Genomic DNA, 27,175 nt, shown 5'->3' with positions numbered 1-27,175 from the left:
ATGGAGCCAAAGTACACAAAAAAAAGCTCATTGAAAATTAGCTGCGTGCGAGCGTCTTTGGCTGGGTCCACACAAACGGGCTCTTCCCTTATCTGCGCCGCGGCGATAAAATTAAGAGTGCCGGCCGTTGATTGTCAGGACTCGTTTGGCTTTGTTCGATATCTGCTGTTATCGTCAGCTTCTTGCTTCAGCGCGGAGGAGGACCAGCTGGGCGGATGGCTAATCCTTCCGCTCCGGCTTGTCTGAATAATAACACAGATGTGACGGCGCTCGTCGGGATCAATCGCGGCGAGTTCCATCGGAAATGGCGAGCGGGAGATGAGAGGAAGGCGAAAGGGTCAAAGTCGGGCTCTTACAGGTCGCCACGGAGCAGTTTGGCGAAATGTATCCACCGAAGAATGAGCGTCCTCTGCATGGGACATATGTTTATCACATGTGGAAAAATTACGCTAATCCGTCCATCCATCCATTTTCTACCGCTTGTCCCTTTTGGGGTCGCGGGGGATGCTGGAGCCTATCTCAGCTGCATTCGGGCGGAAGGCGGTGTACACCCTGGACAAGTCGCCACCTCATCGCAGGGCCAATCACAAATCATAATTTTTATAATGTTGTCAGGGAACAATACATTATAATTCAAACTTGAATATAATTTGGAGTAGTCTGTGTGTAGTTTGTATAGCACTTTATATACTACTAGGGCACAGGTGTCAAACTTAAGGCCCGCGGGCCAGATCTGGCCCGCCACATCACTTTATTTGGCCCTCGAAAGCCTGGAAATAATGTGTCATTAAAGTACTTTATATTTTCTAACTAAATTAGTTTTTTCCATTTTGTACTCAATGCAATCACATTTTTTTTAAACATAAATATTATAATGTAACAAATATATGATCATACATTCAAACAATGTTTTTGTTAAACTACAAATAAATACTTTTTATCTGCTTGACTTATGACTTCAAAGCAAGTTATTCATCAAATTGTATGAATACATTTTACAGCGATTTTATGAAATTTACTGCATTTTACTGTACATGAAAAAAAAAAGTACCACTGTTTTTTGACCATAAAATGCTGGCAACTGAGCTGCCAGTTTTTTACTGTAAAAAACGGTGGTGCTGTTTTGCTATTCACAATAGCACACGGTAAAATCCACAGTTGTCGTTTTTACGGTAAAATCCGGCAGCTAAGTGGCCAGAATTTTACTGTAAAAATGCAGTTTTATATTTACAGTAAAAAAAAACACTGTAAATTTGACAGTAAAATTCTATCAACTGAGCTGCCAGTTTTGTAGCGTGGAAAACAGTGGTACTGTTTTTTCCATTTACAGTAACATGCTGAAAGAAACACTGGACATTTTACAGGAACATTTTTGCGACTGACCTGTCAGTTTTTTACTGTAAAATCTAAACTTTTTTTTTTTACATTGTACTTAAAAAAACATATCATCAAATGCATAGGCAATTGTGTAATAATATCATTCACTGTTAGAAGGGGCCCTCTGAGGGCAAACATAACTGCGATATGGCCCTCAAGTTTGACACCCCTGTACTAGTGGTATGACAAAATAAAACAAATCATATCACTGTTATTTTCACCATAATTATCATGGTTATTATTATTATCGCAGTATTGATGAATGTGCTCAAAAAGTACTTATAAACCCGCTGAACTTTTTTCACCAATTTTTGTTAAAATAACTAAAATAAAAAACCCACTGTTAGAAAAGCCACTATTTTGCATGTTTTGTGTTTCTTATGATTCACTGATAGTGTTTTAGTCTTATTATTTTATCTATTTTCAATGTATATACATTTACATTGGGGTATTTTATTTTTTTTAAGGGGAAAGACGTTATTGTCTCTTGTTATCATGTTAGCATTTAGGCTAACGCCAGTCAGTCCGTGAGTTTATCAAAGTGCAGTTAATATTAATACTAATCGTCTGGAGTTTTACCGTGGTTATACCGCATTTTTCGGACTATAAGTCGCGTTTTTTTTCATAGTTTGGCCGGGGGTGCGACTTATACTCAGGAGCGACTTATGTGTGAAATTATTAACACATTACCGTAAAATATCAAATAATATTATTTAGCTCAATCACGTAAGAGACTAAACGTATAAGATTTCATGGGATTTAGCGATTAGGAGTGACAGATTGTTTGGTAAACATATAGCATGTTTTATATGTTATAGTTATTTGAATGACTCTTACCATAATATGTTACGTTAACATACCAGGCACGTTCTCAGTTGGTTATTTATGCGTCATACCTGTATAATGTACACTTATTCAGCCTGTTGTTCACTATTCTTTATTTATTTTAAATTGCCTTTCAAATGTCTATTCTTGGTGTTTATCAAATAAATTTCCCGAAAAAATGCGACTTACACTCCAGTGCGACTTATATATGTTTTTTTTCCTTCTTTATTATGCATTTTCGGCCGGTGCGACTTATACTCCGGAGCGACTTATAGTCCGAAAAATACGGTAATTAGTACTGTTTATTGTTACATACCTGAATACTACTCACTGTAATATAACCCAGTGTTTCCCAACCATTGGGTCGGGGTGCATTGGTTACCATGGCACATTTTTTCATTAAAAAAAATCCTGAAGTACACTACCAGCAGAAAACGTTATAAAACAAGACTAAATAGCTCATAATGACAATTTAAAGTCGTTCAAATACCTGACAGAATTTTTCGATATGAATTCAAACTATAACCATCCCTAATTCTCTTGTCTCAAAGTAGGCCTACAAAGCAATTGACTACCTGCTGCCACCTACTGTTATGGAAGAGTATTTTATGGTTACTCTGCCGATCTCTTAACAGCACAGACACTCAACAACGGCACATTATTTGCGGATTATAATTATTGGTTTACAAAAAAGTATTTTTTAGAACAATTAGGTGAAATTGCATCATTTCGCACGGCACACCAGACAATTTATCTCGCGGCACAATACAGTGGTTGAAAAACATTGCTCTTGAGCAGGGATGTCAAACATGGGGCCCGAACAGGTCGAATCCGCCCCGCGAGATAAGTTTGCTAAGCGTAAAATTGAGCTGCAATTTTAGATTAAAGAAACTGCTGTTCTAAATGTGTCCACTGGATGTCGCAATAGCAATTCTGTTTGACAAGCAAATAGTTGATACCGGGGCAAGCAAGTATACCAATGAAAAGGTACACGGTAAAGCGGGGCTAACTCCTTCCCCTCGACCAAAGGTAAAACAAAAAGGAGTAAAATAAACAATGTCTTTTGTGCAAATTTAAAGAAAGTAAAGAGTGTGGGATTCACTGCAATACTGTCAGTCTTTTAAGTTTTTATTTTTTGGTTTGTGGAAATTGTTCACACATCGCACAGCTTTTATTTTTCTATTGACACATAGTGATGCCAAGAAGGCAGGGAGTAACTCAACCCTCTTGAATAGTTTCTACCTCAGTTTGTATGGTTTGTTGAGTTAGCACAGGATTAATATGTGGAAATGACAAATGAGTTAGTTGATACATAGAAGAGTTTTCGTTTAGGCTTTATTTAGTTTTTTGTTCAAACCTAGATTGTCTGTGACTTTAAGTTTAATTGCTCTAGATCACTAAGATCTTCTGAGACCAATCTGTTAGCGGTTCCCAGAGTAAACTCAAATCATCAATGCATCATTCAGTCACTATGCAACAAATAGCTGGAATAAACTTTCTGAAGATGTCAGACTTTCCCCAACTCTGACTACTTTTAAAACTAGACTGAAAAGTTTTATGTTCACCTTAGCTTTCAGCTAAATCTTTTAACTTTTAACGTGCGCACTGTTTTTATTTTTATTGACTGCATTTTAATTTTATTTTCTTTCATTTCACTTTGTTGTACCACATGTTGTGCTGTGAAGCACTTTGAGTCTGCCTTGTGTATGAAAAGTGCTATACAAATAAAGTTGCCTTGCCTTGCCTTGCCTATATACACTAAGATTAAGTCTTAATTCATGGTGTTCTTCATGGTGTTTTTGAAACTGCACCCATTTTTCCTTAGAATTTTCAACTAACTTGAAGTGTTTTGTCAGGAGGATTATTTGTGATATGTACATTTTCAGAATGTGCTTGTTTTATTTCGGGCCGAAGTAAAACAAAGAAAACAATCTGAAGTTGTCGTAGTTGTATTTTTAAGTTATCATATCATGATTTTACCCGTCCGGCCCACGTGGGAATAGATGTTCCTCCATGCGGCCCCTGAGCTAAAATGAATTTGACACCCATCTTGAGTCTAGATGGCTGCCCAAAATGAACTGTTTTCCAGCTATGGTCCGCAGCAGTACTTACTTGTAATACACTTTTGCACCACTTGTGGCAGTATTGGCAATATGAAACAAACTGAACAAACAGAATTCTAGACCTTAAGTCATAGAAAAGTTACTTAAGTGCAAAAATTATGACTAAAATGGTAAAGCTGTGTTCCCATTTGCACTTGACAGTTTAGATAAACATATTTATTGTTAATTTAGTTTATCTGTCTATTGATGCCAGTTATTTATGAGTCCCTTCTTATGCAGTATATTTGGTTAGTACTTCTTTTTCTCATCAGCCTGAGCTAAGTCTAATGATTATGTGTTAATGAATAATAATATTTGTGATTAATACATGGTTTCATATCATTTAACAAAACTGTAATCTGTAAGTAGGTTAGATATAATTCTTAGTTACGATTAAAATCAAGAGTAATATTATTAATTCAGTCTCATTATTTGAGTGGAAAAGTTGGGCCCCGAGGTCAAAAAGGTTAAGAACCCCTGATGTCATCAACATGCAGGTATCCTTGTCTAAATAGGTCACCCATATTTGCATCTTGCCTACAGTCAAGCATTGTGGTCTGGGGTTGCATAAGTGCTGCGGTTCATGGAAGGAAACATTCTGAGGCAGAAGGTGATCCCATCCCTTCGGAAACTGGGCCGCATGGCAGTGTTCCACCATGATAACAACCCCAAACAGACCTCCAAGACGTCTTGCTAAGAAAACTCCAGACCTGAACCCCATTGAGCACCTGAGGGGCAACCTCCAGCTCCGGGAATGGAAGATATTCCAACCTGTGTGTTTTCAAAGTACAGTACATCCATACTGCTTTCAGGGCTGTAAACACAGACTATTGTAATTTATATCCAAATTTAAAAATGTTATATAGCTGCCGTAGTTTTGATTCTTGGCAAAATGAAGAATCAGGCACGAAACAGGAAGAACATTTTCAATCCACAGCAGCTGCAGTGAGCGAACTCGTCCACAGGATGGCGCCATGACACAAACAATAACACACCTTTCCAGTGTCTCTGTCGGTGCATTATGAAAAGTATTTGTTGAAAACGAAACATTGTGGCCGCGAGCGAAGAAAAATCCATAGATTAGCCACATTGTTTCCACACCTACTCAGTGGCCTAGTGGTTAGAGTGCCCGCCCTGAGATCGGTAGGTTGTGAGTTGAAACCCCGGCCGAGTCATACCAAAGACTATGAAAAAAATGGGACCCATTACCTCCCTGCTTGGCACTCAGCATCAAGGGTTGGAATTGGGGGTTAAATCACCAAAAATGATTCCCGGGCGTGGCCACCGCTGCAGCCCACTGCTCACCACACCTAGTGTGTGTGTGACAATCATTGGTACTTTAACTTAACTTAATTAGCCACATCGTTTCATAGGCCGCAGGGTTCAAAGCGTTGGAAAAAAGTAACGGCTTATAGTCTGGAAATTACTGTATTTACTTGCAGAATGTATTAACAACAGTGTTGGAGGTTTTGGTACTTTAAAGGCGGAATATATCGTATCACCACTGCCTCGTACAAGCAGTTTTTCACTATTTAGGTATGTTATATACTGTACGTTAGACAGCAAGTGTTCATTTAGCCGATGTGCGACAATTCTTTTGAGGATTTTAGAGATAAAGGAGAGGTATGACACTAGCCGGTAGTTCAGGAGGAGGTTAGGTTTTTTTCAAACTGTTTTAAGATGCACAGAAAAGGGAAATACATATGTTTTGTCACAAAAAGAGATTGTGGATGATGGGCAAAATAAATATAAAAAAGTCTCTGTATGGACCATTCAGAGTACAGATTTTGTTGCACTTGAGCCTTTTTGAGACTTTGAAAAAAAACGGCTTGTCTTTGTGCATCACGGGTCACAAAATAGGCTCTTAGTAAATAAATAAATAAATGGGTTATACTTAAAAGTGGAAGTTACATGAACGGTACCTTTGTCCCACTCTGGAGAAGAGTGAAGACATCCTATTAGAAGCAGGCTTTTTCATTAGAAAATGAAAACGCAAGGCAATCAGGCGACCCCGCACCAGGCAGCTCAAGCACTCGGATGAAAGCAGAAGACAATCTGTCTATTGCGAGGCCCGACCATCCACCACCAGAAAAAGCACAGAAAAGCTCATGCCCAGAATCCCTAAAGCGTTCACCAGACTGACCAGCACCCTACAAGGTGAGAATGTAAATTCCCAGCCACTCACATTTCCCAAACACACCGCTCCACTTCTGTGTCGGGGCTTAATTGGTGGGTGTGGGTAGGAGGATAAGGAGGGATTTGAGGGAGAGGGGGAGGGATCGATTAGGGTCGGGAGCTGGGTTGGTCTCACCTGGTCTCACTCCCGCCAGCATTGGCAGTGGGTGGTGGGTGAACGCCATGCGGGGGGACCTCGTCTGGGAGGACAGGGCGCTGAAATCGAATTTCCCCGGCTTCTTAAGAGAACCAGGCGATGACAGTCCTGGTAAAAAAGGGGATCAACAAAATGGCAGAACAGAGACGAGGTTTTAATGAAACATGGCTGCTGTGCTTACTTTTTAAATCCACTGAAAGAAAGTCTTCAATTTGATTGCGAGAATCAAATGATTACGACTAAAATCAATGTTTGATCCTTTGAAATCCTTCATTGATTGAGTTGACATACAGATGGGTCGACTGCGCTCACTGTCAAGTACGTCCTGTTTGTTCACAGTTGGCGAGCTCCACCTTGGGGCTGTGGGATGGGGATTGGGGGGGCAGGTTTGGGTGCGAGGCCATGTTTGGTACCGGGGGGCAGAGTATCAGGGGACAGAGGAGCTGGGAAATGTAGTGGCGATCCAAAAAGGATCACTCCTGGAGACCAAAGGTGTGCTTTGACTCACAGGGCATTCGCAACAGCAGAAACGGAAGCTCATCAAAATCACAAAGCCACTGGGATGACCCCTCACTGAGGGTGGGTACCAGATCTGGTACTTTTATAGGTACAGACCGAAGTCCGCCAGTACTGATGGGTACTACTGTATGTTCCCATACCTTTGTTGCACGTGACGTCACGTCCGGTTGCAGACTCGGCACCTGGTCAAACACTACACCACACGAACACTATAATTTCCCCCAGCAACCAAGCAAGAAGAAGGCGATCAAAAGTACAGTGAGGCTCCACTTTTCAAAATGCGCCAGCTTGACGCGGATTGCCACTGATATGCTACTGATTAGCATTAGCGATTTTACATGGCGATTTCACCAAATCTGGCAATCAAAACTACAACAAACAAAAGACTAAACTGGCACATTCAACTTAACGGCAAAGACTACTTTCTGGCTAAAGCAACATAGCGTGTATGTATATATATATATATATATATATATATATATATATATATATATATATATATATATATATATATATATATATATATATATATATATACATACACACACACACAGACATATATATATATATATATATACACACACACACATATATATCTATATATACATATACAGTACATACATATATATATATACACATATAAACATACACATATATATATACAGTACATACATATATATATATATATATACACACACACAGACATATATATATATATATATATATATATATATATATATACACACACACACACACACACACACACACACACACATATATATATCTATATATACATATACAGTACATACATATATATACACATATAAACATACACATATATATATACAGTACATACATATATATACATATAAACATACACATATATACAGTACATACATACATATATATATCTATATACATAGATATATATATATATATATAGATATACATGTATATATACACACACATATACACAGACAGACTACAGACTAGAGTTGTACTATCTAGTCATGAGCATTAACTACTCAAACAAAAGCAGTCCTCACCAGTCTTTGATCAGGAGCTAGTCAGACCAGAGCTGTCCTATCTAGTCTTAGCGGATGAGCTAGTCAGACTAGGGCTGTCCTAATCATGAGCACAAACTAGCCAAACAACAGCTGTCCTATCTAGTCTTTGAGCAGGAACTAGCCAGACCAAAGCCATCCTATCTAGTCTTTGCACATGAGCTAGTCAGACTAGAGCTGTCCTAGTCATGAGCACAAACTAGTCAAACAATAGCTGTCCTATCTAGTCTTTGAGCAGGAGCTAGTCAGACCAGAGTCGTCCAATTTATTCTTTGAACATGAGCTAGTCAGGCTAGAGATGTTATATCTAGTCTTTGATAATTAATTAGTCAGTGGTTCTGTCCAATTTAGTCTTTGAGCATTAACTAGCCAAACTAAAGATGTCCTAGCTATTCTTTGAGCATGAGATTGTCAGACTAAAGTTGTTCTATCTAGTAATGAGCATGAACTAGTCAAACAAGAGATGTCCTATCTATTATATTAACATGTGTTAGTCAGGCTAGAGATGTTATATATAGTTTTTGAGCATTACCTCGTCAAACAAGCGCTGTCCTATCTAGTCTTTAAACATATAGTCAAACTACAGTTTTCCAATGTGGTGTTTGAGCTTGTTCGAGCTAATCAGACTAGACAGACTAGCATTAGCTAGACAGACTAGATAAGTTCTATCAAGCTTGTCCTATCTAGTCTATGAACACAAACTAGTACAGTTGGAGCTGCCCTATCTAGTTTTGAGCATGAGCTAGTCAACCTAGATATGTCCTATCTAGTCTTCGAGCATGAATTAGTAAGATTAGAACTGTCGTATCTAGTTATTATGCATTAGCTTGACAGACTACAAATGTTCTATCATGTGTGTCCTATCCAGTTTTTGAAGATGAACTAGTGCAGTTAGGGCTGTCCTATCTAGATTTTCCTCATGACTTAGTCAGACGAGAGCCGCCTTATCTAGTTATTACGCATTAGCTCAACAGACTAGATATGTTCAATCTCGTATATCCTATGTTGTCTTTGAAGATGCACTAGTGCAGTTAGGGCTGTCCTATCGAGTCTTTGAGCATGACTAGTCCGATGAAAGCCGTCCTGTCTCGCCATGAGCATGAACTGATGACATCTGCTTGTCTTCCAAGGCAACCTGAACAGTGCAACTGGGATTGATTGAAAGCCCTGAGAATGCAATGGTTTTGACGAATGAGAATAGTCACAGGCATGGATGGAAGGAGTCCTATAGTTCTAAAAATGTCAGCTGAGGTGGAAGGACTGGACAAAACAGCCCTCATTTTGGTCAAACGGGCACGCTAATTATAGGCCCAGCTCCGCAGTGGACCAGAGACATGGCCCAAAGTGTGAGAGCTATAGATAACAGATGCTTGCTTCTGTGATCAAGGCTTCATGTGGTTGGCACTGAGGGAATTTATTTTGATGTATGGTAATCCAAAAGGTGCAATTTAGAATTGTAGGCTCTCAAACTGACTCGAGCTGGACTAAAACTCCGAATAGAACAATACACGAACCCGACAACAACAAGGAAGGTCAAGCACAAAACGGTTGACGGTTTAGAGCAGATGTTCAGCACATTTCCTTAGGAGCGAACAAAATAACAAACAAAATATTGCCCGTATAAAACAATGACGCCAGTAATTACTCGAGGGAGTCGTAGAAATAGTTTTACTCGCTTAATGTGTGAGCGACAACAACTGTTATTTTTTATAGTGAGAAACAAATCCTCACTGGGAATTATTATTGTTATTATCTAACCCACACTGTTAGCAATCTAGTTATTACGCATTAGCTCAACAGACTAGATATGTTCAATCTCAGTACATTTCTTGAACTATTTGGAAAAAAAGATACGTTTTTATTTATATTTATAAAGGATTTTTGAATCGTCGCTATGTTTACAATATTTAAAAAAAATCTCACGTACCCCTTGGCATACCTTCAAGTACCCCCAGGGGTACGCGTACCCTCATTTGAGAACCACTGCTTTAGATGACTTCACACCAAGAGGGGGCGACATATCGATGCTGGCAATGGAAATTGAGTGTTCCAAGCTACTGATTATTCAAAAATTAATTCATATTACAGAAAATACCTGCCAAGTAAAATTTTTCTAGAGCAAAACATACAAACCCGATTTCCATATGAGTTGGGAAATTGTGTTAGATGTAAATATAAACGGAATACAATGATTTGCAAATCCTTTTCAACCCATATTCAATTGAATGCACTACAAAAAAAAGATATTTGATGTTCAAACTCATAAACTTAATTTTTTTTTTGCAAATAATAATTAACTTAGAATTTCATGGCTGCAACACGTGCCAAAGTAGTTGGGAAAGGGCATGTTCACCATTGTGTTACATGGCCTTTCCTTTTAACAACACTCAGTAAACGTTTGGGAACTGAGGAGACACATTTTTGAAGCTTCTCAGGTGGAATTATTTCCCATTCTTGCTTGATGTACAGCTTAAGTTGTTCAACAGTCCGGGGGTCTCCGTTGTGGTATTTTAGGCTTCATAATGCGCCACACATTTTCAATGGGAGACAGGTCTGGACTACAGGCAGGCCAGTCGATTACCCGCACTCTTTTACTATGAAGCCACGTTGATGTAACACGTGGCTTGGCATTGTCTTGCTGAAATAAGCAGGGGCGTCCATGGTAACGTTGCTTGGATGGCAACATATGTTGCTCCAAAACCTGTATGTACCTTTCAGCATTAATGGCGCCTTCACAGATGTGTAAGTTACCCATGTCTTGGGCACTAATACACCCGCATACCATCACAGATGCTGGCTTTTCAACTTTGCGCCTATAACAATCCGGATGGTTCTTTTCCTCTTTGGTCTGGAGGACACGATGTCCACAGTTTCCAAAAACAATTTGAAATGTGGACTCGTCAGACCACAGAATACTTTTCCACTTTGTATCAGTCCATCTTAGATGAGCTCAGGCCCAGCGAAGCCGACGGCGTTTCTGGGTGTTGTTGATAAACGGTTTTCGCCTTGCATAGGAGAGTTTTAACTTGCACTTACAGATGTAGCGACCAACTGTAGTTATTGACAGTGGGTTTCTGAAGTGTTCCTGAGCCCATATGGTGATATCCTTTTCACACTGATGTCGGTTGTTGATGCAGTACAGCCTGAGGGATCAAAGGTCACAGGCTTAGCTGCTTACATGCAGTGATTTCTCCAGATTCTCTGAACCCTTTGATGATATTACGGACCGTAAATGGTGAAATCCCTAAATTCCTTGCAATAGCTGGTTAAGAAAGGTTTTTCTTAAACTGTTCAACAATTTGCTCATGCATTTGTTGACAAAGTGGTGACCCTCGCCCCGTCCTTGTTTGTGAATGACTGAGCATTTCATGGAATCTACTTTTATACCCAATCATGGCACCCACCTGTTCCCAATTTGCCTGTTCACCTGTGGGATGTTCCAAATAAGTGTTTGATGAGCATTCCTCAAATGTATCAGTATTTATTGCCACCTTTCCCAACTACTTTGGCACGTGTTGCTGGCATCAAATTCTAAAGTTAATGATTATTTGCCAAAAAAAAAAAGTTTATCAGTTTGAACAACAAATATGTTGTCTTTGTAGCATATTCGACTGAATATGGGTTGAAAATGATTTGCAAATCATTGTATTCCGTTTATATTTACATCTAACACAATTTCCCAACTCATATGGAAATGGGGTTTGTACATAAAGAAAAATTGTTAGTGATGTTTTGGTCATCTGGACACTTTTGGTCCTTTATGTACTTCCGATACGATGATTGCTCCAGCTGGAAACAAGTCTGAAGGGCACTTGTGCAGAATGTGGCTTTGTTAAACATGTCAAATGCATCTGCAATTTATTATTCTTATAGCCAGGCCTGTGTGTTTATATCCGTACCTCAAATCTTGTGACAACCTCTGAGCAAGGCAACAGTTGTAGACGAAACCGTCAGGTACGGAAATAAACACACAGGTCTGGCTATAAGAATAACAAATTGCATAATTTTTTGAAGACCTAATGAACCTCTTTGGATTATGTAAAATACCTGATCGCCACATAAAATATGGATATGACACATTCCTGAAGTAAAACCGTGGCTCCAGCTCCATCTTTTGACACTTCTTCCACTCCCGTCCTTGCACGCTACACTGCTACAACAAAGATGACGGGGAGAAGACGCTGTCGAAGGTGAGCCACGTAAATAAGACCGCCCTCAAAACGGGGCATCCTCCTTACTTTCTATTTTAACGAGTTCTATCTACACCTCTGATAAAATGTAATAATCACTTATTCTTCTGTTGTTTGGATACAGAGTAGTTACACATACATTGGTCATACTTAAAGTTATTCTGTGCGCAGGGACGTATTTCCTGAGTTTATAGACAATAAAACATGACAAAAGATTTTGTGCAAAAAAAAAAATATCGACGTAATCATTGTAGTATTGACTATGTACGGGTCTTGTTTTTGGTATCGTTGCAGTCGATGTCTGTGTAGACCAAACCTGGGCAAATTAAGGCCCGGGGGGCCACATGTTAAGCTTTTCAATCTGGCCCGCCAGACATTCCCATATATTTTTTCTAGATCCTTAAGATGGAAACTGTAGCTGACATTATGATGTGTAGTGATGTTTTCAAATGACCGTAAGTCTTGAACTATACAAAGTATTTCAATGGTCGGAATCTGCACTTGTGCATGATATACTAGTTACTATGGTAATATAAGTGCTGAGGCACCAAGCAGTGTGGGTGGGGAGTGTTTCCATGGAGTGTTTCCAGAGAGGCCAGCCTGAAATGCGGGTGTCAGGGACAGACGCGGAAGAAGATTTTTACAACAAAGTTCTGAAGCTTAGTGACCCTTAGCGTTCATATTTCGCTGTGTTTGTTGCATTTTTGTAGCGTTTTGCTAGATTGTAAAATATGTCGATCGAGAGGGAGTGTGACGTTCATATGTTGTCAATATTCAGTGTTTTATCGTTCATAGTTAACAGTGTAAATCCCATTCTTTATTTTCATGTACATCCTGGGTGTCTCATTCAGTAAAATAATGTAAAATTCGATTCTGTTTTTTAAGGCGGTCTGTCATAACATTTTTAGCTTTCAGCTATAGATAAACCGGCCCCCAGACACATTTTTTCTCTAAATTTGGCCCCCCGAGTCAAAATAATTGCCCAGGCCTGGTGTAGACTCACCAATGGCATTTGTTTACATTCAGGAGCGCTATCTTGCTATTAGCAGTGAGCTATTGTATCCTCCTACGGTGTGTAGTGAAGCATGTTTAGCTATTCCTCGTCCTGCAGGGATGATACTTGTAAGAAACTTACTTTATTTGTCGCCATGGAGACAAGGATTAGTGATTTAGAAGTAGCTAAAACACTGCAGACTGAAACACCCTCTTCCTGAGGGTGTTTCAGTGTTATAACTTCACCTTTATCTTTAGTTTTTAAGCCAAAATGCGTCCATTCTCCCTTTTCTGTCTACAAACTGTGTCTGCTTGTAAGTACTTTGTGTGTGTGCGCTGCCGAACATGCTCCTCTGCTCGCAAAACCAGCAATGTCACGACGTGCGGGTGCGGGGGGGAACGGTACTTTTTAGAGGCGGTCTAGTACCGAATATGATTCATTAGTATCGCGGTACTATACTAGTACCGGTACTAGTATACTACAACCCTAGCGGGCACTGTATAGGAGATGAGTGAATGCAAACTTACCGTTTATCTATCTATCCATGGAGGCTGAGAATTAGTGATTTAGTAGTGGCTAAAACACTGCCGACTGCGGCTGAACTTTAGCCGCTAGCTAGCTATGTTTTTAAGCACCTCTTGCTGAGCGGCGCTTCAGTGTTATAACTTCACCTTCATTGTTAGTTGTCAAGCCAAAACGCGTCTATTCTCCATTTTCTGTCTACACATTGTTTCTGCTTGTAAGTAGGCCATGTGTGTGCGTTTCCTAACATGCACTTCTGCTTATAAAACAAGCAATGTCACAACATGACAATGTCATGTCTGTAAAAATGTTTTTTTAAAAGTACCGGTATTTTTTAGAGGCAGTATAGTACCGTTTTTAATTCATTAGTACCACGGTACTTTCTTAGTATCGGTATACCGTGCAACTCTATTAGAAATTATACCATTTTACTTCTTTATTTACCTCAAACAAAGTGTTTATCCGTATCGAGACAGTCAGAACAATTACATGCTCTTCCACTAGATGACAGAAGGTACATAATCAACCTGTGTATACTCTTGTTGCCAGTCATACAACACAACTATCACGCTTGGCGGCGTGTCGCTAGATTTCTCTAACGTCAAATCAATGATCAGATGAACATGAAAACAAATCGACAAAGACACCTCGATGACATACACGCAGCCCAGTCTGGCGTCCGTAACACCAACAAAAGTCCACAAATAGTCGAGGAATCCCCCTCTTGAACTGTGGAGTTGCGTTCAAGCCCATTTTCCCACCAATGTGCAGCAGTGGAATGAAAGAGAGAGAGAGAGAGACAGAAAGAGAAGGAGAGAGAGAGAGCAGCAAACAGCACAAGTAATGATGGATCACATGATCACCTGCAAGGCTTTTCATTGAGAGGAGGGCATCTTCCTCCTCATCCCCCATCCTCTTGTCCTCCATCAGTCTCACCACCACCACCACCATCATCATCACCACCATCATCATAGCAGATGTCTGCTGATACCCAGTAGCTCCCAACACTGGAGACACATGGAGGCGCCATCTGGACCGGAACGCAGCCCCTCTCCAGATTGTATGTGTGAACGTATATCACCAGGAAGGCGGCGTGCTACAGTCAAATCATCGTTTCCGTGTGCACATTAGCGACAGAACGTGTCTCCCAGAAGGCCTCTCGTGCACGGGCGATACACCTGGGTGCCTTTAGACGTGTTTGTTTGGATCACGTGCCGCCGCTCTAAGGCAGGTGGGACGCCGTTCAACAGATCTGGTTAAACAATCAGCTGAAGACGCCATAACTCAACAGTTGCTCTTGCGTCACATTCGAACAACACCCCTGACATGTTTATCTTGGAATAATATGTATTCATGGTTGGTGAATAGCATGGCTTCTGCACATCATACACTATATGTACAGTACTGGAATAAAGCTCAAGACCACCACTGCCATTCCTGGGTGAATCTCGCGTGAGGGGAAGGGGGGGGGGGGAGTCATTTTGAAATGCAGTCTGCTAAAAAATTATGGAAAGCGCCACTTTGCATAGCAACCGAGGCTGTGGTCAAAGTTGGAAGTGCCACAAAACACATTTTAAGAAATTGAACACTCTACTGCCATCTGGCGGCTAAAGTGGATAGTGCAACCTCCAATTCGTCAGGTTTCATGTGTCGGGTAAACCGTGGCGAATGGAGCCATATGAATCCACCTCCTACTGTGTATACCTAAAAAAAAATAAAAAATTCAAAACGCCATATATATATATATATATATATATATATATATATATATATATATATACATTTTTTAAATTATATTTTATTTTCATCTTATTTTACAAATTATGAATTGATTTAGAATCGGAATATTATTATATAATATATAATATTACCTGACCGCTTCTATGTAAGTTACCTCTCTTTGTTTATAATGTATATTTTCTGCTGGATCTACTCTTTATTTTATACTGCCTTTTTTTTTTTTGCTGCAGCTGTTACATATACTGTAATATTGTACATGGTAATTGGGATTTGTTATATATTGTATATATTATATAAAAATGTAATATAATATAATAATATAATATATCAGTATATATTATATACTATATATATAATATGTAAATATTACATATATGTTATATTTTATATTGCTACTACGGTACATTTTTAGTCTACTTTATACCTGCATTATCCTTTCCTTCCTTACACTTTCCATCCTTTGTAACAGAGCTACTGTGTGGAATAATTTCCCTTGTGGATCAATAAAGTTTGTCTAAGTCTAATTCTAATGAATAAGAATCACGATTTGGATGTGAATTGTTTAGTTTTTTTTATGCACCCTTAACCGTTACAATGCTGATCAGAATCTCATTCCCTGGTCCCAACACTGAAACATCGGTCTATACTTCGGTTTTCGACAAATATTTCCGGCAAAATTTTGCCACAGTTTCTGTATGTAACATCACCCACAACAAACTACCCAGTTTGTCTGAATTGGGTACCCACACAAAGAATCTCACACGTTGTTGATTCGGTCTCTGCACTTTTTTTTTTTTAATGTACGAGTGCAAAATAATCCCCCATTGGGCCAAATAATGATTTGATAAAGAAGGTGAGAAACACTATTGAATTCAAGAAATAACTCGTAGCAAAGTAAATTAATTGCTGTCTTTACAAACAAGAGTATTTTTTAAAGATAAAAGTGATGTTGAATGTATATTTTACATGTATTTCACATTGTTTTCTGCATGTACCGTACATATAAAGTCGTCCCTCGGTTATCGCGGTTAATTGGGACCGGACAAACACATTTTGTGAAGTAGGATTACAATTAATAAATCTAATATTTTCATAGTTATAGAATAACAAAAACTTTATAGTCATTCCTCACTAAATCGCGCTTAAAATTTTGCGGCAAATATATACATTTGTATATATTTTTTGAAAGCATATTTTTTTGTCCTAAATTAAGTGTTAAATTAAGTTTCATTTTTGCACTATATTTATTACAGTGTTCTATTTGTCTTAAGTTAAAGTACCAATGATTGTCACACACACACTAGGTGTGGTGAAATGTGTCCTCTGCATTTGACCCATTCCCTTGTTCCCCTTGAGCAGTGAGCAGCAGCGGTGGCCGTGCCCGTGAATAAGTTTTGGTGATTTAACCCCCAATTCCAATCCTTGATGCTGAGTGCCAAGCAGGGAGGTAATGGGTCCCATTTTTATAGTCTTTGGTATGACTCGGCCGGGGTTTGAACTCACACCCTACCGATCTCAGGGCGGACACTCTAACCACTAGGCCACTGAGTAGGTTTATTTGCTTATTTCCTATTACTTATGTTGTGGAGACGTGAAGATTTTCACCATGCCGAGTTCCGTTTCCAGGTTAAAGGTGTCAATGCTAACAACAACAGGCAGCTTATCTAAGCACCCTGTCTTCGCCACGACACGACTTTTGGCAGAACAACTTTTTGATGGACTCCTGCCTCATCAATAACACATCTCCACATTGGCGAGCCTTTGAAGCCAGCGATATAGAACGACAATCGATAGTGCTTTTTTAAGATGGTCAACATCAAAGATTTATACATTGACAACATTTTTGCCTCTTTCCAGCAACTTTGTGATAAATTTTCACTTCCTAATCAGCACTTTTTTTCTTTTTTTTAAGATATCTACAGGTCCGCAGTTTTGTTCACAATACTTTCCCTAAGTGTCCAGATTTACAGACTGACACAGTTTTAGATGTGTTTCTGACACTACTTCCAACTTTAAAAGGATCAATTACACGTTTTTTAAAACCAATTTTTTCTTTTACGTCCCGAGACTCTGAATTCAATCAAGTCACTGGGAGAAGGACCCAATCTGACAAAAGCTGGACAGAGATTTTCAGTCTTCTATCTGTGCAAGACACAGCCTCATCCAATGCAAGCTAATACTTATTTTTACCAAGATTCGATTAGCTTAAATGTATGATGGAATATCTGTATCGTGTGATCGGTGCCAGCACTCTCCAGCGAATGTAATACATACGTTTTGGCTCTACTCACTCCGGAGCAGCTATTGTACGTACATTTTTAACACTTTGTGGTCACTGGCGAAAGGATTGAACCGAATCCTCTAAGTGGATTATTTGGGGTAACACCTCTGTCATCTACACTAAGCAATTCCAAAAAGAATATTGTAGCATTCACTACTGTAATGGCTACAAGACTATTTATGCTGAATTGGAAGGCGACAGCGCCTCCTTGCCACACCCGCTGAATTAAAGATGTTCTGTATTTTCTCAAACCGGAAAAGATTGGGCTGACATTGAATGGTTGTTCTGCAAAGTTTCAAAAACTGTCGGGTGCCTGTCAGAGATATGTGGGAAAAACTGATCTCCAAATTAACCCTGGTTGAAACACAGCTGGGATGTGGGCGGTTGATGAGCATTTTGTGTGCTTGTTGGTTGTTATATCTTTCTAAGGTCATTCAGAAATTCAGCTGTCTGTGGTTTTATGCTGACATCTATCTGTGGTCCTCTTTTTTTTGTCTTTATTTTATTTAGTTATAATTGTTTTTTTTTGTTATTTTATATATATACAGTACAGGCCAAAAGTTTGGACACATCTTCTCATTCAATGTGTTTTCTTTATTTTCATGACTATTTACATTGTAGATTGTCACTGAAGGCATCAGAACTACGAATGAACACATGTGGAGTTATGTACTTAACAAAAAAAGGTGAAATTACTGAAAACATGTTTTATATTCTCGTTTCTTCAAAATTGCTCTGATTACTGCTTTGCACACTCTTGGCATTCTCTCCATGAGCTTCAAGAACACCTGTGAAGTGAAAACCATTTCAGGTGACTATAAATAGTAATATATAATAGTAATAACAATAATAATTATATATAATAATAATAATATATATATAATATAATACAATATAATAATAATATATAATAGTAATAATATATAAATAGTCATGAAAATAAAGAAAACGCATTGAATGAGAAGGTGTGTCCAAACTTTTGGCCTGTACTGTATATATATATATATATATATATATATATATATATATATATGTATATGTATCTATATATATATATATATCTATATATATCTATATATACACACACACACACACATATATATATATATATGAAATAAAACAACAATAATGACAAAATAAAATAAAGAGAAAAAAAAGAACCACAGATAGATGTCAGCATAAAACCACAGACAGCTGCATTCCTGAATGACCATAGAGAGATATAACAACCAACCAGCACACAAAAGGCTCATCAACCACCCATACATACATACATTTATTTTATTTTACTTGTGAGGGGAAACAGCATTTGATGTATTTGTGTTTACTTTTGCCAATTGTATGTCTGTAAAAACCCAATAAACCAATGTTAAACTTTTTTTTTTAAATAATAAAAATTATATATATATATATATATATATATATATATATATATATATATATATATATATATATATATATATATATATATATATATATATGTATATATATATATATATATATATATACATATATATATATATATATATATAAATATATATTTTTTTTCGTGGTCTTGGATCATCTTTACTGATGACTGACGGGAAAAAGTGGTTGAACAAGAGAGCTAGAGGTGGTCTGATACTTTTGCACAGTACTGTAACAGCTCATACAGTATGACTTCTAACAGGCAGCTTTGTGTTTACGTGAAAGATTCATGGATTGTGAACTTTTTTCGAGCACTAGCGTTGTCTTCATCTCTCTACTTGTCATTCAGACAGACAGACAGGTCGTGAATGCGATGGAGACACGGCACAACCAAAAGGCTTTGGTAAAAACCCATGGAGGACAACAGCAGACATCTGGCAGAAACATCACCCCACCCAGCAGCAGCATAGCCAGAGAACAAGACACACATGTGATGACGAGAGGAAAAGAGAAATACTTGATTTCATAAAGAACAAAATAAAAAAGGATGCAGGTTGAAGGCGGTGTGAGCCAAAGTGGAACAAGTATACAGTGCATGTGCAGAGTGTAGTGTTTCATGTTGTTCTAACCATGGTAAGGAAACTGCACTCCATCGCTCTCATGCTTAATCTTCCTCTCCTGCACACTGGCCAAATGGTGCTGCACTGAAAGGCCAAACAGGGGAGAGGGGAAGAGTTAACAATGGACGTATGGGGCAGGGGAGGGAGTGGACAGAGAAGGAAAGAAATGGAAAGAATGAGAGGGAGAGAGAGAGAGAGAGAGGTGGTGGTTAAATCATTGACAACGTGGGGATTCAAGTTATAGAGTGCAGCAAGTGTCTATTAAAGAGTTACAACGCTATGGTGGTGCTTTTAACTGGCAGCTTGTGAGTAGGAGTGACAGTGGGAGAATACATGAAAATATATAATTTTTAAAAAACACACTCAAGTAAAGTACTAAAAGGCCTGTTCCACAGAATCGGTGCCATTTGTGTCCCTAGGTCAGGGATGTCAAACTGGTTTTCATTGAGGGCCACGTGGCAGTTATGGCTGCCATCAGAGGGCCGCTTGTAACAGCGAATAATGTATGAATTTTCCTCAGGATTTCATTATTAATTATATAAATTGTTTTAAGTAGACTGACGATTTTACAATAAAAACTTTACATTTACAAAATGTTACTCAAAAATATTTTTATTTTTTACAACATTTTACGAAAAAACGACCACTGTTTTTTGGGGGGGGGTTACGGAAAAAGCTGGCAGCTTAGTAGCCAGAATTTTTGTGTTAAATTTTGTTTTTTACAACATTATATTATTAATGGAAAAACAGTACAAGTTCTTTTTTATTCTGGCAACTTAGTTGCCAATTTTTCTGCCGTAAAAACAAATGTATCGTCTTTCCATTTACAGTAAAACACCGTTAAAAACAACAACTGTAGATTTTACAGTCAAAAACTGGCAGCTTAGTAAACAGAATTTTTGTGCAAGAAAGAATAGTGTTTTTTTTTTCAATTTACAGTAATATGCTGTAAAGAACAAAGTAAAATGTATTGTCATTTTTATTAATTTGATGGGTAGTTTGCTGTAAAGTATTTGTATTTATTTTTACTTAGACAAAAACATGTTTGGAAAGTATGATAATATACTGTAATATTTGTTACAATATTGGATACCATCAAAGTTTAAAAGGTATGCAATTTAAAGCAGTACATATATTTTTTTCTGTCAAATTGAAAAAAAAATCAATTACATTTAGTGAGAAAATATTAAGTACTTTATTGACAAATATAATTTCCAGGTGTTTGCGGGCCAGATAAAATGATGTCGCAGGCCAGATCTGGGCCCCGTCCCTTGAGTTTGACACTAGGCAATATAATTTATAAATGCAAAAAAAAAGACAAAAGAAAATATTGAACTACATACTGTTCTGATTGCAAATTCAATACATTGATTTTAAACTACCTTCAACACTGTAAAAAGTAAGCATACCATAAAATATGATCATTAAATTTGATATTTGTTATATTTGTATGTCTATTTATTAGGGCTTTCGAAAATTAACTCAAGATACCGCAATGATCATGAACCAACTTAGATTAATTATGCATTTTATTTCGACCGTACAAGCTCTTTTACCTAAACCGCTACATGACCTGTGATCAGATCAATGCATGCGTCAGTTCGCTAATGAGTGAGGAGACTCCGGCTGGTGTGCTCGCTGGCACGTTTCACTCCAAAATACATCTTGAAAGAACTTTAGATAAAACTGTTACCACATTTTGTCCAAATAAATAGCGTGAACTCAAGTAAAATGTTGGAAAACGTTCATAGATGACATTCTGACAATAAAATTGCATTTGTGTACAAATTAAGCATGCAGGTTAATAATAACCTGAGATGAATCATGATTATCGTATTTTTTCATAGTTTGGCCGGGCTCCAGTGCGACTTATATATGTTTTTTTCCTTCTTTATTATGCATTTTCGGCAAGTACGACTTATACTCCGGTGCGACTTATACTCCGAAAAATACGGTAATCCAAATTCCAAAATACGATTAATCTGATTTAAAAAAATAATCACTAGACCCTAATATGTATGTGCGTTATTCCTTATCCTATACTTTGAATTAGTTTTCTGTAAAGCAAAAAACAGTTACAATTCCCACCTAAGTTATATACCTGAGTTTCCACTCAGTCCTGTTACCCTCGGAAAAATGTGGAATATTCCACAAGTCACACGGTCCACAGGAAGTTGCATCATTCAGATCCAGCGCAGGCCATGGGAAACTAAAAGTATTTTTCTGTAAATTCGATTATATTTCAGCAATGACTGGCGGTGTTAACAGTATAGTCCTGGGAGTGGAAGAAGTGTCAAAAGACGGAGCTAACTGTTTTAATGACATTCAGACTTTACTTAAATCAAAAACGGAGCAGCTTCTTCTCATCCGTAAACAACAACGTGAAAAACCGTCTGACCGGAACTCTAGTAACTAAAGTTCCTTGGGTAAATAACGTAAACTCACTACACCGGTACGTTTTAGCGCTTTCATGGCGAGTTTACTGACAGATATAAGTAAGAACTTTATATTACTTTATATTAGAAATGGCAACAGCAGAGGATGAACGTCCCACAACAAGAAGACAGAGAAAAAGAAGAAGCTTATCCACTACGTGTCAGCACGGACTACAAAGACGGACGCGCGCAATTTTTCAGGATTTATGAAGATCTCAAATAAAGATCAGCAGGTACCAGAAGGTAAGAAAAGTTGCTTTTGCATAACATTGCGAAACAAAACGCCAGATAATATGTCTTACCTTATACACACACCATAATAATACTCGTATGTTTAATGCGCCGACAATGCACCAAGCGGAGCGGCTTCATAGCTTACTAAAGTCGTACTAAAACATTTTCATAGATTTTTGAGCGCCGTGTGTAATGTTCTATATTTTCAATGGAACATATACCATTTTGGTGTTGTTTACTTGAGTCATATTGCCATCATACCTCTTGCCACGTATCTCTTATGTTTGACTGCCATCTACTGGTCACACTTATCATTACACCATGTACCAAATAAAATTGCTTCGAGGTCGGTGAGCAAAACCAGAATTATTCCTTACATTAGGCGCACTGTCGAGTTTTAAGAAAAAAATTCAGATTTGAAGTGCGCCTTATAGCCTGGAAAATACGGTACTTTGAACAAAACTGGTTTTATTTAACAAAATGCTACCCAAACATTTTAATAAAAAAGGCAACAAGAGAAGCATCCAGCCCTTTTCTTGTATAAAGTAAATCTGTACTGCAGATATGGGAATCTACATCAACAATATGATTTGCTTGAGTGGCTGAAAAGGACAGATTTAGAAAAAAAAAAATTGAAATAATGAAAACATTTTTGGACACCCCTAGTGTGTTTTCTACACATTTTGCGTGGATACATATGTGTATTATCAGATTTAGAATTTAACATATTTTTATTTTGAAAGATTTTACAACAAGCAAATGGCACCGGTTTGGTGGAATAGCCTTACCCCAGCGAAGAGCGAGGATCTCCTGCATACATAAACACATAACTGTCCTGCGGCTGCAACACAGATGGTTCTCAATTATTTGCTATCATCTACAATTAGGAACCTGATATATTTCTCTGTGTATGAGTTGCTGGCACCAGCCTACAATCAGCCCATTTTCAAAATAAACCAATAACAAAAGCTGAGCTAACATCTGCAACGACTTAAAACAATTTCTGAGTTAACTATTTGAGAACCATGTGAGAAGGTGTGATTAAAATAAATAATAAGTCAATGATAATGGATGATTGTGTCAGGATTCATTTCGCAGATGGAGGGATTGAGGAGGGTCCACTTCGAGTCAGTCAGTGTGTTGGAGTTAGAACGAACACCTGATTTGTTGAATTTTCTTTACGGGAAGCAGGACCAGCCTATTCGTAAAAAATTTTTTTTAAAAGCCACAGCTTGTGGTTACATCCGTGTCCACAGCCGGCATCTAATACTTGGATTTTATCCTTTCGACAATAAAATCTTTATTTGCCCACTGAAGGGCGTCAAACCTATCAGGTACCGTACGTGTACCGCCGGGGTGCGGCCTGCTTTAGTCAGCACATTTCCAGGACAATTCCGACCTGGGCATCGGCTTCAAAGCGTGGATTTCCTGTGGCCATTTTGATTTGTGCGAGAAATAAATATGTGGTGAAAGGTAAAACGACTCTTCACTTTAGGGATTTTTGCAAATGCATGAAGGTTTTGGGCCAAAGTCGACAAGTGTTTGGAACTGCTGATACTGTAACTCTCTCCGACCTGGCTATATAGCACACCTGCTGGCCTCCAAGATGTTTTACCAGTATTCCGTGTACTGGTAAAACAATCATCATTCGCACAAAATTTTTATCAAAATTGCATTTTCTAGAAACTGCCAAAATGGCCCCTGCATCCTTTGATTTGTCAGTCTGTGGCCTTCAGTGGATACAGTTTGGGCACCCCTGATCTAGACTATCTAGCGCCAAAGTAAAAATGTACTATGGGTAATTTTGATGCTAAATGTAAGCATGCTATTAATAGCATGTTAGCTATTTTAGCTCATTTCTTGTTACTTGACGTTATTTGGCCAGCATGCCCTCCTTGGCCCTCCAGCATCCACGCATAATTTTTACTGAAAATGTATTTTCTAGTTTTTGTTTTGAAGGTGAAAATTACCAAAATGGCCCCTGCATCCTTCGATTTGTCAGTCTGTGGCCTTCTGTGGATAAAGTTTGGGCACCCCGGATCTAGACTATCTAGAGCCAAAGTAAAAATGTGCTATGGGCGATTTTGATGCTAACTGTAAGCATGCTATTATTAGCATGTTAGCTTTTTTAGCTCATTTTCAAATATTTTTGGATACTTGACGTTATCTGCCCAGCGTGCTAACTGTTAGCATTTCAGTCCAGCTTTGGCTTTTCAGCATTCACACGAAATTTGGACCGAAATTGCATTTTCTAGTTTTTGTTTTGAAGTTGAAAACTACCAAAATGGCCCCTGCATCCTTTGATTTGTCAGTCTGTGGCCTTCAGTGGATACAGTTTGGGCACCCCTGATCTAGACTATCTAGCGCCAAAGTAAAAATGTGCTATCGATGATTTTGATGCTAACTGTAAGCATGCTGTTAATAGCATGTTAGCTTTTTTTTTTTTTTTTTTTTTTTAGCAAATTTTGCTTATATTTTGTGTTACTTGACGTTATCTGCCCAGCGTGCTGTTAGGATTTCAGTTCTGCTTTGGCTCTTCAGCCATCACACGAAATTTAGACCGAAATTGCATTTTCTAGTTTTTGTTTTGAAGGTGAAGACTACCAAAATGGCCCCTGCATCCTTCGATTTGTCAGTCTGTGGCCTTCTGTGGATAAAGTTTGGGCACCCCTGATCTAGACTATCTAGAGTCAAAGTAAAAATGTGCTATGGGCGATTTTGATGCTAACTGTAAGCATGCTATTAATAGCATGTTAGCTATTTTTAGCTCATTTTGCTAATATTTTTTGTTACTTGATGCTATCTGCCCAGTGTGCTAACTGTTAGCATTTCAGTCCGGCTTTAGCCCCTCAGCATTCACACGAAATTTCTACCGAAAATGCAGTTTCTAGTTTTTGTTTTGAAGGTGAAGACTACCAAAATGGCCCCTGCATCTTTTGATTTGTCAGTCTGTGGCCTTCAGTGGAAAAGGTTTGGACACCCCTGATCTAGACTATCCAGAGCGATTTTGAGGTAGAAGCGTACCAGGAGAGAGGAGTTTGTCGCCATATAATATAATGTAAAAAAAATAGTTAGCCTTGTGGACAGTCCATCAGAATGAAAGAGGTCAGTATGAATATGTAATAATACCAAAAATGTTTATGATCTCACTCGCCAGTTTTAACAGAAACCTTTTTAAATCATATCTGTCACAGAAATCTCTCTACTGTGAATGATGGTGACTCGCTCCGATCTCGCATGCTGTCAATCATTTTCACGTTGGCAAGAAGGCAGCGCCAGAGAGCCAATCAATGAGCTTGTGGGCGGTCTGAAAGGCCAAGCTTAATTCTGAGCTGCAGTTTTCCGCCTGGTACAACTGTTTGACTTGCCTCCATTCAATAGTTACACTATTTTTGGACGGTAAAAGGAGCAGGGGACAAGATTTCCAGGGGTGTCATTTCTGGCAAGCCCCACCAGGGTGCTAGGTGTCCGACAGGGGTCTTCGATGGCGCGTTTAAAGTCAGACGATTCGAACCGTCGATTATTCTTGGACGCCCATACAGTAAATATCGGTTTGATGCTATTTGATTATTCCAAGCATTGTCTGACTTGAAGTGGACCTCACATCTGAAATGTGTAGAGGGATGTTAAAGGGGGATTACCTGCGTCCACATCATTGGGCCAGCCACTGGACTGTGAGCTGCTGCCGGCCGCTGGCGAGCGGCCCGAGTAGAAGACATCGTCCACGGGACTCTCCATCTCGCTGTCGTCGATGGACTTGCGCTTGTTGGAGCTGAGAAGGCAAAGCAGGTTGTTTGACTCTTGAGGGACTTCAAGGGAAACTTGCTCGGGGAGATTTGGAGAAAAATATGAGCTATTACATTCAAGTCGGAGTATTAATTTCCCTTCAATGTGTTGTTTTTGGATTACGTTTCAGCCGTGGGGGACTGGAAGTCATTTGAGAGCAGATTTTGCCGAAGATTGTATCCATGCTAGAAACCACCCACCAGAAACCAGGCACAATCTACGTAATGCGACATTCTTGTATGTGTTTGCACATTCTTATCGACACACATCTGTGAGCAATAAAAGGCCAGAAAGGGTATGTTTTTTTTTTTTATGATCGTGTGTGTGACAGCTTGTTTGTGTGGCTTTTGTGCGAGTGTGATGGCGGGATCTGTGTTCCATTAGTATCAAGGCAGATAGGCTGTGAGTGTACCTCCGTGGGAGACTTGCATAAAGCTCCATTTCAGTCCTGCAGCGTATGTCGAGCGGGAGAAGACGACAACGAAGGGGGAAAAAACACCCAAACATCGGACAGAATGACGGATGGATTGGTGGGAAAAATGACAGGAAATGAGAAGGATTAGTGATGAAGGAGCGAGAGGGGAAAGAGAAAGCACAGTTAAAAAGGCAGAACAGGCTCAGCACGGAACGAAAGTAGAATTCAGAAGTTAAAGACCTGGGAAATGGTGAGAATTAGTACATTAGAAGTGCACTTTTAACACCAAACGCTCAAGGTTTTCTTTTCTTACCCCTGCAATTCCCAGGAGG

General features: G+C 38.7%; 1 protein-coding gene across 12 annotated transcripts in view; it reads right to left on the bottom strand.

Annotated features, from left to right (window-relative positions):
• The window catches only part of nfixb (nuclear factor I/Xb), a 527,883-nt gene that overhangs the window by 39,641 nt on the left and 461,067 nt on the right, over positions 1 to 27,175 (bottom strand). For 7 of the 12 annotated variants that reach the window (XM_061973664.1, XM_061973669.1, XM_061973671.1 and 4 more), the window contains 4 exons: positions 26,841 to 26,876; positions 26,284 to 26,414; positions 19,983 to 20,057; positions 6,616 to 6,744 (listed from right to left, as the gene is read on the bottom strand). In XM_061973664.1, the coding sequence (XP_061829648.1) occupies positions 6,616 to 6,744; positions 19,983 to 20,057; positions 26,284 to 26,414; positions 26,841 to 26,876 (371 nt within the window). The remainder of the gene's footprint in view (positions 1 to 6,615; positions 6,745 to 19,982; positions 20,058 to 26,283; positions 26,415 to 26,840; positions 26,877 to 27,175) is intronic. The other 5 variants (XM_061973665.1, XM_061973666.1, XM_061973678.1 and 2 more) reach the window with 3 other exon arrangements.

This window comes from Nerophis lumbriciformis, linkage group LG22, assembly GCF_033978685.3.
Source record: "Nerophis lumbriciformis linkage group LG22, RoL_Nlum_v2.1, whole genome shotgun sequence".
Lineage (NCBI taxonomy): Eukaryota > Metazoa > Chordata > Actinopteri > Syngnathiformes > Syngnathidae > Nerophis > Nerophis lumbriciformis.
The sequence above is the reverse complement of the archived record's forward strand: the minus strand, read 5'-3'. Positions and strand labels throughout refer to the sequence as shown.